The following is a 15,404-nucleotide window of genomic DNA, read 5'->3' on the forward strand; positions in this document are numbered from 1 at the left end:
AGTTCCTGGTTATTGCTGGCCTTATTCATTTAGTTCCTGGTTATTGCTGGCCTTATTCATTTAGTTCCTGATCATTGCTGACCTGACTCATTGAAATCCTGATCATCACTGACATTACTCATTTAGTTCCTGGTCATTGCTGACATTATTTAGTTCCTGGTTATTGCTGGCGTTAGGTCTACTTCTAATAAACTAAACATACTATGTTCTGTGTTATAAAAGTAATTTATTTAAAAGTAATTGTTTTTCACATGAGAAGAAACAGCAACACAACAACAGCAGAGACACACAGTTCATACAGATACATTACACAGCATATAGTAAATTTAGCAAAACATACGTCCCTACAATTGTTTATACTTCGTTATGACATTAAGTCATAAGGCACAGTTTACTTCTAAAGTGTTACAATCATAATGCAAAATAATATTTTCCCACAGTGATTTATTTTGATAAGATGCCCCGTATATTCATTGACAAGCAAAGAAGAAGACTTAAGATGTGAATTATGATTTAAAACAGAACATTTCCCCCACGGTTAAATCAATTAAGCTGTAAAGAAATTACAGACAGAACAGAACATGTAGTTCTTCCCTTTCCCACTTTTGTAAATGTTAAGCTTAATTTGACCAACAGCTGAGGAGGTCACACCTTCTGACATTCAAATGGTGATGGCCTCAGGACTACTTCTAATAAACTAAGCATACTATGTTCTGTTTTTTAAAAGTAATTGTTTTTCACATGAGATGAAACAGCAACACAACAACAACAGAGACACACAGTTCATACAGATACATTACACAGCATATAGTAAATTTAGCAAAACATAGGTCCCTAGTGTTTATACTTCGTTATGACAATAAGTCATAAGGCACAGTTTACTTCTAAAGTGTTACAATCATAATGCAAAATAATATTTTCCCACAGTGATTTATTTTGATAAGATGCCCCGTATATTCATTGACAAGCAAAGAAGAAGACTTAAGATGTGGATTATGATTTAAAACAGAACATTTTCCCCACGGTTAAATCAATTAAGCTGTAAAGAAATTACAGACAGAACAGAACTTGGAGTTCTTCCCTTTCCCACTTTTGTTAATGTGAAGCTGAATTTGGCCAACAGCTGAGGAGGTCACACCTTCTGACATTCAAAGGGCCACACTATTTTCTACCACATCTGGATCCATGTATGTGTATGGTACCTCCAGCTTATCGTTTCTGATATTGATGTGTGCACTTAACGATTGAAGCTCTCCTTGAAAAGCCTTCATCAGCTGGCAGGGAGTCTTGTCACTGAAATGGTCGTTCCCGTACTGACCAAGAAGGACCTGATGACATCAAAGATACATTAGACATAGATGTTTTCCAGTAACATTTTAAATGTTTATCAGACATAAACTAATGGCAATGTAATGTACAGTTGTAGGTAGGGACGTCATGATATCAGAAACTTAGTAGTTGATACCAATACCAGTGAAATTCCATGATTCTCGATACTAATTCGATACCACGGTAACAAACAAAAATAAAACAATAAATCCCATGTACTTTAACATACACTCCTTTATTACCGCTTGCATACTGGTTGTGGTTAGGGAGTTAAACGGGTCATAATTCCCTCTCTACTATCAACTTATATTGCTGTGAAAACATCTCCCTCAAACAACTGGATTTATTCAAATTTCTCACTAAAAATGACATTTGAACACATCATGATAAAGTTATAATTTACTTTTGCCCAATAGAGTGGTGCAGGAATGATGTATTTTTGTAGGACAAAACGTTACAATCTCTTCAGCTTGTGTTAATCGCAGACCTTATTTCAGTCACCTAACCAAAAACGCATTCAAAAGACACATTGACTTTGAGACGAGGCAACCGCTTAAATGCTGCGTCCTAGGACTCATTCCTGCAGCACTCCATACTAATTTTTACTGAAAAGTAGGGCTGTTCTCGACTACTGTTGACCTGCTGTTGCTAAAGGGTGCCTCTGTGAGTCGGTTTCCGATGCTGAAGGGCACTTACCAAACGGTGGTATTTGACAAGTTGGGAGTGAGAACCGGTCGGGTAAGCAGCACAGTCCTGCATGGAGCTAACAGCTAACATTACCTAGCTCTTGTTCTGAAGATTTCAACACAGATTTGTTGCTCGCAATGTAGCATTATCAGGGAAAAAATAGAGTGCGTCCCATGGACGAGTCGATAGTGAGTTTACTGCGTCTCAAACACATTTTCTATCGTCCCCGAGACAATGGGACGCCATGAGTCTCGAGCCCTGACAGTACCTGTGGTACTGTAGAAAAATGAGTACTGTCACGTTTTCAGATTATTGGCATCGGTTTGGTACCAAAAGTATTGGTTCTTGTGATATCCCTAGTTGTAGGAAGTGGATTTCTTCAGTGGGTCAAAGAGGGTATTTGTGTTCTAATGACATATTTACCTACTTTACAAAACTTGAACATAAATGGGATTTATGTAATTGAAGTCATGAAGTTATGGGCACTTACCGAGTCAGAGGATGGCTTGCTAAGTAGCCAACTGACAGCCATTCCGTTAGCTGTCGTGCCCTGGTCAGGCAATGTCTGCAGCATCGTGGCCTCGCTTGTTGTCCCCTTTGTGGTTGGTGGAGCACATCGCAGGGTGCTGGGAGCGTTGGGCATCCAGCCACCATAGTCAAACTGCAACGAATGAATGATTGATTAATACTCTTTGAAGCCACGCCATGTTGTACTGTTGTTCAGTCGGTCTGCTATTGATTGATTGAAATTTGGATTGGAACAAATGGAACAAAATTGTAGGCATTCATGGTCCTCAGAAGATAATTTTTTTAATCCCCTGACTTTTCCTCTAGCGCCACCATGAGGTTAACATTCTTGATTTCAGAAAAATGTCTCGACAACTTTCAGCTGGATTGCCATTAAATTTGGTTCAGACATTCATGTTGACCTCAGGGTGATAACGTTGGTGATCCTCTGACTTTTCATCCAGCGCCATCATTGGATCAAATTTGTATTTATCCAATACTTTGGTTTATGACCAAATACCTTAAAAACTAATGACATTCCCATCAGCCTCCGCTGTACTTTGTGTTTTGTGCTAATGAGGAAATGCTTGCACATGCGTGCATGTTAACAGGGAATACTAAGACTGTGATCTTAGTAAATATTTTACTTGCTAAAAGTCAGTATGTTGGCATTGTCATTGTGAGTATGTTAGCATTTGTCGCATTTAACAGCCTCACAGACCTGCGAGCATGGCTGTAGAGACTTGTTTATGTTAACGATAACAATCTTCAAAGACAAAGGTCACTTTTTTGGCCAGAATTCATCCACCTCTCTCCAGTCCAGAAAAAAATGCAAAACGTCATGAATCCATTTCACAAAAATAGCAACATTATAATTAAATGAAAAGGCATCACCTGTCCAGAGTTCACAGCCGAGTGCTGTGCTGAGCAAGTGAAGATCACCATGGTGACAAACTTGACTAACTCATCCACGGTGGTGAAGCTCTGAGGAATTCCTGAGAATCAAAGGGAATAAACTGCATTACTTAAAGACATCTAGAAATTAAAATCTGACTTATGTTTGCATTATGATAATATAATTGTACATAAAAGTGCTCATTTATCATCATTAAGATTGAGCTTTTCTTTAAAACTCACCTGTGCCTGCTTGGGAAAGGAATCCATGTTCAAAAATGTCCGAAATCCACTTCTGCAGTGATGTGTCTTTCTGGACCCTAGTGTCATTGTTGTAGTGGAATCTGAGCACTCCCTGCACAAACCTTTGAGAAATGAGAATAAGTTCTGTAAAATACATTCCTAGTTGAACAATTATATATATATATATTATACAATTGTTTTCTTCACACTGTAGTAGTGAGACACTGTTTTGTTAGACAATTGAATGGCCATCTCTTTAGAATGATCAGTTCTGTTCTTTTGAGGAATTTGGTGCAATATTCTGCACAGTGGATCATACAACTTTAATATTACAGTCGATACCTTTAGATGGACAGAAAACACTATATTTCTTGCAGTTTTTCAGAAAGACTGATTAAAGAAATCATTTATGAGAAATGAGTTAGATAAGTGAACAAAAGCTTGCTAATAGAGAGGGCAGGATTGGGGCTCTCTTATTTTCCTATTTCAGGACGCTTTGTTGTGAATGGTCTCTTATTTAAACAGTAAATTGTCTTAAACAATATGTATTGTGTCCCCAATATTTTGTTTACAGTATACTGGTTAATACAGCCTCAGTCAACTAAGTCATGTTAAAGCAAATCCTGTACTGAAATATGAGACACACTGTGAAAAGCACAGCAAACTACCCATACTACCTGTAGATGATATCCCAAAGTTCGGCTTGCTTCAAAGTTGAAACATATGCCTATACCATATTTCTAATTTTCACAAATAAACAAGTTGTATCTCTTTTGTTTAAGCAATACCCAAAAAGAAATGTAAAAATAACAATTTGTAGTTTTACGAGGGGGGGGGGTTACATGCTGCAACTATTTCTTGGTAAACAGTGGCCGTGATGAAATAAATCCTTTATGAGAAAATCAACTGTGTTACAAGAGGAAAAAAAGCTAGCTGGTAGAGAGGGCAGGATTTGGGCTCTTATTTTCCAATATCAGGACACCTGTACTACCTGTGGATGATATCCCAGAGCTTGAGTCCATCATCCCTGTAGTGGAAGTTCGGCACAGCCTCCAGCCCTCGCTCAGCAATGTCCACTGGTATGCAGAGGGAGCTGTAGGTCAGTGAGGCCAGTGATCCTTCCAGGTGTGTCATCATACCCTCTCCACCAGAAGCTGCATACTAAGGAACAGTCAAATATGTAAGGAATATAGTTAGAGACAAATACTGTACATGATACTGAAAAACAAACTTGTTTGATTGTTTAGGTAATGGTCTACTGAGTGTGTTGGTGTTTTTGTACTTTTTTGAAGAATCCCTCCTCCGATATTAGAAGATCTCGAGCTTTGTAGTTGATCTGCAGCGTGTAGCGAGTGTGATGTACAAGGAGCTGAGGGAAAGAGGGAACTCTGTTAGTGACACTATTATATGTTAACAAAGTCAGAAATCTTGATGCTTCTATACCATTCAGCAGTGTGAAATACTTGAAAATATATACACATTAAAACATTATGATTCATCAACTTTGGAAGATACAAAAATCAGCAAGTTGAAAAAACTACAACTACAGTAAGTTCAGTATTCTCCGTTTTAGTTACCTTGTACAGTGGATGCCCCTCCGGCACGTTGCGCAGCAGTGACACTGCAAAGACTTCAGCCAGCAGATGAGTGCGCAGCAGGTGAACATTGAGTTGATGCTCGTGGAAATCTGCTCCTCTCACAAAAATCTTGGCCGTCAACCAGTCGTACTCAGAATCGGTAGGATAGAAGATGGGGTTGTCATCTGCTGGAGTCTGTTTCAGCTGCAGGAGAAGGAAGGAGAATGTGGTTCATTCAATCCATTCAATTCATTACCAGTACTGGTCAATTATGTTGTTTTATGTTTGACTATTTACTATAGCTTTCATCTGCTTTTTAGTTTGATACTCTGAAGTTGAAATTCATATTTTCATTGAATCCCAGGTGAGAACAGAGGGTCACCTTGAGAACAGAAGCTTTACTTTCCTCAGTCTTACAAACATCAATAGTTGTGTGTCATGTAAATAAAGTTGACTTGACTTATTTGCATCAGACTCAACTGTCAGCCTGTTAAACTTGGATATGGCTATGGGAGGAACCTTTTTACATGACTCGGGCAGGAAGAAATGAACTGCTTACCTAGCAGAGAGGATTCATAGCTGCCATAGATACTATTCATGGTAGCTGCTACTTGCAAATACGCTTTCAGTAAGTTGGTTGCTTCCTGTCGCAGGGGAACCTACATCTTACAATTTGAATGATAGTTGTCTAAATAAATACTCAAACTTAAAACGTCACTATTAGCTATATTTGAGTGCTAATCTCACCTGAATAGCAATCGGCATCAGCCTATCGTCAGGTGTTTTGTGGAGCAGGACCAGGGGAGCCATCAAGTACTGCTTCATCCCATGGATGGTGTTTGGTGTCAGTCCATCCAAACTCTTGTAGTCACACAGGAATATGTTGCCTTTCTGTGAGGATGAGAAATGATTTGACGCACATGCATAAAGTTTGCATATTACATACTCTATACTAAGTGAACATGTAAGTGCAACATGCAATTCTAAATTAACATGTCATGGGGCAAAACATGACTCTGAAATCAATCAAGGTCAAGGCAATCACCTGCATTTCACATGTCAAGCTACACCGACCACTGAGGGAGACCTTGTCGTCAGTCACAGGAAAGTTCTCGGGCAGAGCCGAACAACGCCGGATCAACATGGGATTGACACCATTTAGATACTGGTAGCCAAAAAAAGCGTCCTCCTTCCAATGTTCCTGGACGTAGTCTGGAGAAAGAACAGAGTTGAACTTCATTGAGTTTCAAACTTTGGGCTACTCTGGAAAATGAGAAACAAGAACAGGATTGTTAAGGGACATATCAGGGGTATAGATGAGTGTTGTGTTGTGTATGTTGTGTTGAGTAATGCAGTGAGGCAATGCAAGTTTATTTATATAGCACATTTCAGCAATAAGGCAATTCAAAGCGCATAATTACATAAAACATTAAAAGCATCGAGAAAACTCATTATAAAACATAAAATTAGCGACCTAAACAATTCGCTAAGCAGCAAACTTTGGGTTCCTCAATCTACATCAAGTGACCTAAACAGTTGCTTAAACAGCAATCTGTGGGTTCCTCACTCTACATCGGTGACCATCATGTCATTCCTTTCATCAGCAGATCATCCATGCTTTTATCTCCCCTAGATTTGACTATTGCAACACACTTTATTCTTGTCAGGGTTATTATCGTAAACTAAAACTGAAACTAAAACGAAAATAAGTACTGGAAAATGTTTATAGTAAACTGAAAATAAATGTAATCCTTTAAAGCAGTGGTTCTCAATCTTTTTTCACCAAGTACCACCTCAGAAAATATTTGGCTCTCCAAGTACCACCATTATGACCGATGTTAAAATACAGTAGCGAGGCCTACCCTATTCAGCAATGCACAGTTCACGCAGGAGGCAAATTTATTCCTAATAAGAATATTATTTATTGTTGACTTTTGTCATCCTTGCTTTACAAAGGGGGTAGCACTAGAACTGGCACTTAAACTCTTCCACACAACTCTCCTACTACACAAGGGGCATCCTCTCACACTAGGCCTGCACGATATGAGGAACATCTGTGATGTGCAATAACACTGTTCAATATTGCGATGACGATATGACTTGCGATAAATCTTGAAGTGTGCATATTAGCTATACATATACATATACTGTATTTTATATATAACCAGGCTAAATGTTGTTTCTAGAGCAGCAACAGTAATGTTTAAAACAGCAAAGTCACCATATAAACTCCTTAATATCTCACTGGAAACAAATCTAAATGTTGATAAAATAAATCATATTCCTGAAAATACTAAGTGAAGTTTATAACGACCGAAGTACACAGACTTCAGTCAGTATCAGTCCTTCCTCCTACCTCTGTCCTCCCTCCTCCCTCTGGTGCAGGTAACATTAGGGCTGATAGAGGGAAGAGGAGCTGTTTGGTTTCAGCCAGCTGATGAGTTTACAAGTAAGATATGTGACAAACTAACCTAACCAGTCAGACTACACAGCCTACTGCCAGCTTTAGTTTTAGCTGGTATAGCCAAGGGTTATGTTGCTCTGATACTTTATGAAGATAATAAATTAATAACACAGAGGCTCAGTCTGCAGCGCATCACCGCTTCACGTCTTCCGTTCCTTCACAATAAACCCCCCGAACACAAACACTGGATCACTGCTGACCAGGGAACTAAAGTCAGTCACAACTCAACTAAATAACTTACACATGTTTATAGTTTGCTGTTAGCCGCCGAGCTAACGCGCTGTGCCTGCCTAACAGTTTCATCATGTTTATGCTTGTTGAACAGGTGTAATAATAAGGTAACTTGGCTTTACACTTGCAAAGTTGTATTGAACTTATGAGTAGTTGTAGCCTACAAACCTGATCAGCTCTTCACAGACTGACTGCGTTCTGTGTTGATGTGAGCGTAGAGCTCTGACACAGCACAGCAGAGGAGATGATGCAGCTTTAGTTTAATACCTAGTTACGTTAACCATCCTTAAATATAATGATTGTTCTGATTCATCGCGTTTCAGACAGCCTTTTACGATGTGTTCATCGCGCATGTTCATATGATGACGATGAAAATACGATTTATGGGTCAGCCTATTTCTTATTGATTTTTAAAAAATATTTCAGAGATTCCTCCGCGTACCACTACAAAGAGCTCGCGTACCATCAGTGGTACACGTACCACAGTTTGAGAACCACTGCTTTAAAGGGATTGTTTGTAACTTCTTACACGTATAAATCAATCCGGGTCGCTGTTCAAACTGCTGCAGCTCCTCCAGACCAACAGAGGTTTCCCGTGTCTTGTGAAATGACGGGGCTCTGCAACGAGTAACGTTATCGTCTCCGACCGGGTGCCGGTGTCTCCTCTGTTCCCTCCGGCCGCGGTTGGGAGGCTGAGGCAGGAAAAGCCAACACTAGGATCAGCATTGATTCATGGAGAGACCTTCGTCTGGTCAGCTACGTGCTAGCTGACTTGTGTCGCCTCACTGTTTTGAGGGATGCTCGCTCACATTCAGGTAGCACGTGCACACGGGCGAGCGCAAGAAACAGGACACTGACTTTTGTTGACTTAACAGCCACAGGTGTCGCTGTTACAACAAATTTCGGATTCTTACAAACAGTCCCCTTAAGAAAAACTAAGACTATACTTAAATGATATTGCCTGGTTAAAAAATTAAGACAAATAAAATAAAAATGTATGTAAATATTTTTTAGTTTTAGACTTTTAACTATAATATATCACTACCAAAAAAAGGAGACAGCATTAATTTCAACTCTCGTGACATTGAACCACAGAAATTCATCGGACTTGACATTCTAGGGGATGACGCTATGCTGCAATTACATCACAAATAATCCTAGTCTAGTCTTGTAAAATTAAATAACAGGAACGTGATGCCATTTAACCAAGCTATTCAGCTCAGGTCCAATCTGAACCAACTGGGGTCAAGATGAAATTGCAGATGACAAGTTTTCTACTGAGTGTGGTAGTGAAAGAGTACTCAATTTGATTCCCAAATGAAAATATTTAAACATTGTGGCCATTCCTTCACAGTTCTCCAACCATGAATGTATATGTAGCTACATACTTCGGAGACATTATTGGCCCTAACAAAAACAAATTAAAACTACTCTAAAATGAAAACTAAATAAATCAAAACTAAAACTAAACCTTTCTGAAAAACTAAAACTAATGAGCACACTCTGAAAACTAACTTAAATTAAAACTAAATTGAAAAGTTTAAACTAAAATAAAAAAAAACTAATTGAAAATGTAAAACTATTATAACCTTAAGACTGAAACTTATACAAAACATATATTTATATATATATATTTCTTTTTTTATTGTAAAGCCCTTTGTAACTTTGTTTTAAAATGTGTTATATAAATAAAAGTTTGTATTATTATTATTATTATTATTATTACTATCATTATTATTATTATTTGTATGTATACAGTGTGAAGTATTCTATTAAATTATGGTAGTACCTGATATGTCAGTCCGTTTGAACCAGAACACCCCATTGATATCTTCAATATCAGCCCAGGTCTCCTTGGAATTAGAGAGTCCCTTCAACTTTATCTCAGCCAGACTAGAAAATAAAAGCAGAGAGTAATTTTACATTTTATGATGCCTTGAATCACTATGATAGGCAGGTACATAGTTACATAGAAAGATATCTGACAGAATTTGAGGACCTCACCCAGTGACTGACGTGTAGGCCAACCCGGCGATCTTGGTGAGGGAGAATTTGCCATCAGGCAGAGATTCAAAGCTTTCAGCCTTCATGTGGTGGGGTATTTTCTCTTCAGGCTCATGCCAGCTGGTAAAAATAGAGAAGAGCAGAGTGGTGAGGAACTTTGGACAGTCTAGATCCCTGTGTATCTGCAGTTTTAATTTAGAGAATTTCAAGCATACATAAGCAATATTGCAATTTTGTAAATGTAAATGTAAATCAGCTTTTATTTTCACACATTGTATTGTACACAGCACAGCACACCGTGAAATGTAGTCTCTGCATTAAGTCCATCCTAGTATATTAGCTTGGGGGGTCTGTGCCTTGCCTAACAATGTCATATGGTGGTTAATTTAAAATGATATATCATGAATATATTCAACCAAAGAGGTTTGGATACATGTTAGTTTTGGGGTGCATAAAGTTAAAGTGTGTATAAGCTCTGAGCTCTCACCTATAGTCGATCTCCGGCGGATAGAACTGGTCCCAAATATCAGATATGAAATTGCCACTCATACACATACCTATAAGAAAAAAACAAAACAAGGTTTAAAATTGTTGATATATACAGTGTATTAGCATGAATTTACTCCAGCATCTTTATTGTCTAACTTACAGAACTTGTCTTTCTTTTATGTGTTCTGAAATCAGTGAACAACAAACAGGCTGTCAGACGAGCTAATTACCATACACTGCTGCTGGCCCTCTGAAGCAGTGCACCTCAGAGTCATCGATCCATTGTAAGATGAGAACCTTCTCGGTGTCTCCCTCAGGGGATTTCACTACCACCTTGGTTGGAAACCATTTAGTGTCTTCTCGGCGCTCTGGGAGAGGCTGTTTCTGTAGCTGTATCTGGAACAGCTTTCCAATGGAGGCAGGGCAGGACACGGTAAAACGAGACACCTGGAGTAACGACAGAAATGGTTTTAAAACATTTATACAAGAGATAAAGTGTATATGATAACCAATAGCTGTAACTTCTCAATAATTAGCATACAATACTGAATGTGGAAGGGTGGACAAAATAAAAATTGTGCAATATGCGCAATATGTCCACTGCATAAAATTAAAAAAATGACAGCCCATTATGGGGATTTTTTGTTGCTTTGGTGACGTTTGTGCCAATATGAGTCTGAGTTGGCGAGGGTTTACATCAGCTTCCCTAATTTGATATATTTAGATTAAATTGAGGAAACGTGTCATACATTTAATATTAGAGAGGGATATTTCAGACTTACTGCCCCTCTGGCGAAGGGTGAATCTCCTTCGAGTTTCGTGTGTTCGCTCTCCCCGTCAAAGCCCAACAGCTTAATGAAGACATTGTCTGAAGTGCCGGCATCGTCGAGAAAGGAAGTTGATATGGTCACTTCATAATCCACCATTTTCACTCTGGAAAGTAGAAGAATCCTGGTGGGGAGAGAATAATAATAACCATTCTCAGCAGTTATTAGGATAACTATCACTAGATGAGCCTGAGTGCAAAAAACCTTTAAAATACTGGTATCACAAAGAAAATGGCATTGGAAAAGATATTATAACAACTAATATTGAATTTGTCTTTTAAATTTCATAAAGCATCTCTCTGACCTGTTAATAAGACCAAGAAGTTCCTTTGATGAACTGCTCTTTTGTTAAAAGAAATCACCGTGGATTTCTCTTTTTATACATATTGTGTGGGAGTGTCAAGCCAGTGAAAATAGGCGGCTCTGGTGGTGGTGTGCTGGACCTTTGCCAAATGACAGTAATGTGATTCAAATAGTGATGCCTTAAGGCAGTATTAGATCATTTGATAAAGACAAACCAGCTTTTCCACTTTTAAATGTGAGCCATCCATCCATTATCTGTAACCGCTTATCCTATTCAGGGTCGCAGGGGGCTGGAGCCGATCCCAGCTGACATTGGGCGAAGGCAGGGTACACCCTGGACAGGTCTAATGTAAACATGAGACAGTCAACTCAATATTCAATCAATATTGTGTTTGCTGTGGCGTGGGTAATGGTTGCCTTAATTTAGTTTTCTTAGTTGTGTAAGTTGTTTTGATGTTTAGCAATATGTCAATTGCCACTCTTATAATGTCCTTGTATAAAGGGAAAATATGCCTTTTCACTTTATAAATGCTCTGACACAATTGTATGTTCATGCAAAAGCCAATAAACATTTTTTTTTTTTTTTAAATGTGTTGGTTGGGATTTTCAGCTGACAACAATAACCAGACTAAGGAATTCTCTCATGAAAAACAAAACAAATATACCATGTAAAAGAGGAAACTTTTACATGTCTCTCAGACTGCAGGATGTGTTGGGGCAGCCTGGGTGGATATGATGAGCCGAACTGACTGTTGCAAAATCTGGCAGCACATACATGATCATCCACCCTGAATCTGCTCAATGTTATTTTTATTTACCTGTGACTGGCGATACTCCATATCTCAGTTATGTGAACAGAACGTTTGTTGTTTTCCCACGGTTGATCAAACAAGTTCCTGAGAAACATTGAACAATGATAGTGATACTTGGCACAGAAATGGTAAGGATAATTCACTACGCTGCAGATGTCAACAGCAACCGTTTTTGTCTTGCTAACCCTAACACTGACAGTAATGTGACGCAAATAGTGATGCCTTAAGACAACATTAGATCATTTGATAAAGACAAACCAGCTTTTCCAATGTTAAAAGTGAGACATCCATCCATTATCTGTAACCGCTTATCCTATTCAGGCTCGCAGGGGGCTGGAGCCGATCCCAGCTGACATTGGGCGAAGGCAGTGTACACCCTGGACAGGTCTAATATAAACATGAGACAGTCAACTAAAAATATTAGTTCTGATAAAATGCTAAAACAAAACAAAAAAGCGATAACCCCTCCTGTTGCCTGACATTGCACTGGCAAGATTATACCAATGTGTGACAGCCCACAGAATACTGCAGTCATGTTTCTTTGTTTAGGCCATGGTTTGTAAAGTATTAAGTATTATTAGTTGACTAGACGTGCAGTATAATTGCTGGAAGTTCAATGTTTGCCACCCATCTAGTTGCCAATAGTTATTATTCACATATTTTCAATAGCATGAACACTGATTTGACCCTCACATTTCACCTTAATGACTTTTAAGGTAAAACAAGTACAAGGAGTTTTTATCTGGTTATAAAACAGTCCAAATTTAAAACAGATGTCTCTATATGACCTACATAACTAAACAAGATCAGAAAGAAGATTGGCTATTTCTATATAGTTATTCTTAAAGGGACTATTTGTAACTTTCAGAAATGCTTGTTAACAGCGACACCTGTGGCCGTGAAATCAACGAAAGTCAGCGTCGGGCTCGCGCTTGCTCGCTCTAAATATACCTGAACGCGCATCGCTCAAAACAGTGAGGCGACACACGTCAGCTAAAACCACAATATCACTCTATATTTCACCTGCTTGGCGGTAATGTTAGCTGACCAGACGAAGGTCTCTCCATGGATATGATTTAGATCTGATCCTAGTGTTGGTTTTTCCTGCCTAAGTGCAGGCTTTGCAGCGGGGCTTTGCAGCATGTCTCCCTGCTCTCTCCGCCCGCAGCCGGAGAGAGCAGAGGAGACACCGGCACCCGGTCGGTAACGAGAAGACAACGTAAAGCTCCGTCACTTCACAAGACACGGGAAAGCTCTGTTGGTCTGGAGGAGCTGCAGCATTTATTTCTGCACAAACGTCCCCTGTGCATTCACTAGATATTCTCAGAGCTAAACTAACTCTTCTGCAGTATGTAGTGAGCGCGCGTTCACGTCTAGAGGTGGAGCGAGACAGCGAGGACGCGCGCGCCATCTGAGTGAAGGAGAGCAGGCAGCGGAGACGAGGCTCCAGCCACACGCGAGCGCGCATATGCGAACGCGCATGTGTGGCGACCCGCTACATTTATACGCTTAAAAAGTTACAAATAGTCCCTTTAATGCCTGGCATCGGGTCCAGTTTCGCTCGCAGTGAGTAGTAGCCAGTTAAAAGGAAGCAGGATGGGACTTTTCTTTAGAGAACTTTATTTTTGATGTTATTTTTTGTGGTTATGGCTGATACGGGGCAGGATCAGCAAAGAGAATAGGAAAAGAATAGGCCGAAGAACATGAGTCAACCTTGGTCATTCAACAGATGAAGAGAATTGCGGGATTTGAAAGGATTCAAAACCAATCCTGAATTGGCCCTCTTCCTCCAAAGCACCTTTCACACATGCAACCCTGAAATTATCTAGAGCAGTGGTTCTCAAACTTTTTTCACCAAGTACCACCTCAGAAAATATTTGGCTCTCCAAGTACCACCATTATGACCGATGTTAAAATACAGTAGCGGATGCCTACCCTATATGGCACTTAAACTCTCACACAACTCTCATACTACGCAAGGGTTAGCCTCTCACACTAGGCCTGCACGATATGAGGAACATCTGCGATGTGCGATAACACTGTTCAATATTGCGATGACGATATGACTTGTGATAAATAAACAAATATTGAAGTGTGCATATTAGCTATACATATACATATACTGTATTTTATATATAACCAGGCTAAATGTTGTTTCTAGAGCAGCAACAGTAATGTTTAAAACAGCAAAGCCACCATATAAACTCCTTAATATCTCACTGGAAACAAATCTAAATGTTGATAAAATAAATCATATTCCTGACATGAAAATACTAAGTGAAGTTTATAACGACTGAAGAACACAGACTTCAGTCAGTATCAGTCCTTCCTCCTGTCCTCCTGTCCTGTCCTCTGTCCTGTCCTCTGTCCTCCCTCTGGTGCAGGTAACATTAGGGCTGATAGAGGGAAGACGGGCTGTTTGGTTTTAGCCAGCTGATGAGTTTACAAGTAACATATGTGACAATCTAACCTAACCAGTCTGACTACACAGCCTACTGCCAGCTCTAGTTTCATTACGCCAGTTACTAAACTCCCACACACAAAGAAGAATGGGGAAATGAACATATTAACACAGACTCAAGGATGTACTGCATTTTCCTTTAGTATTGTTTATGTCCATGTGGGGAGGCCCCATGGTCTCTGACATGCGGAAGACATATTTTTATATTATTCCAGAGCCAAACAACCATGACAAGGTTTATGAAGCCTAACTGGTCTTTGTCCATGAAGTCTGTTATCTCCTCATCTGCTCTGCCTGTCATCACTACATCAAATGTAACATTTCAGAGGTTTTTCTACTTCACTGCAAATTATTTAATGGCAGTTTCAAAGTTTTTTTCATCTTCCACATCTATTCTTGATGATCTGCCAATACTTCACTTCAATGGGAAATCATCTAAGCACAGATTTGAAACTTTATTTTTCTATTTAAGTTTTAGGAATTTAAATATTTATATGATCTGGATAATACAAGTACATTTGTTGTGTTTATCTATCAGGTTTTCATTTGTTTTTCTTCCTCTCTGTGACCAGCAGA

General features: G+C 39.2%; 1 protein-coding gene across 1 annotated transcript; it reads right to left on the reverse strand.

The window, feature by feature from the left end:
• Positions 1–206: 206 nt before the first annotated feature.
• On the reverse strand, positions 207–11,701 carry LOC141764597 (hydroperoxide isomerase ALOXE3-like). The gene is made up of 15 exons (XM_074629914.1): positions 11,557–11,701; positions 11,208–11,376; positions 10,656–10,872; positions 10,424–10,493; positions 9,937–10,056; positions 9,722–9,825; positions 6,283–6,449; positions 5,985–6,128; positions 5,238–5,441; positions 4,943–5,029; positions 4,652–4,821; positions 3,661–3,782; positions 3,418–3,518; positions 2,507–2,677; positions 207–1,328 (listed from the first exon to the last, which is right to left on the reverse strand). The coding sequence occupies exons 2-15, from the start codon at positions 11,349–11,351 to the stop codon at positions 1,149–1,151; spliced, it is 2,001 nt and encodes a 666-aa protein (XP_074486015.1). The 5' UTR covers positions 11,352–11,376; positions 11,557–11,701; the 3' UTR covers positions 207–1,148.
• Positions 11,702–15,404: the final 3,703 nt, after the last annotated feature.

Source organism: Sebastes fasciatus, chromosome 3, assembly GCF_043250625.1.
Source record: "Sebastes fasciatus isolate fSebFas1 chromosome 3, fSebFas1.pri, whole genome shotgun sequence".
Classification (NCBI taxonomy): domain Eukaryota; kingdom Metazoa; phylum Chordata; class Actinopteri; order Perciformes; family Sebastidae; genus Sebastes; species Sebastes fasciatus.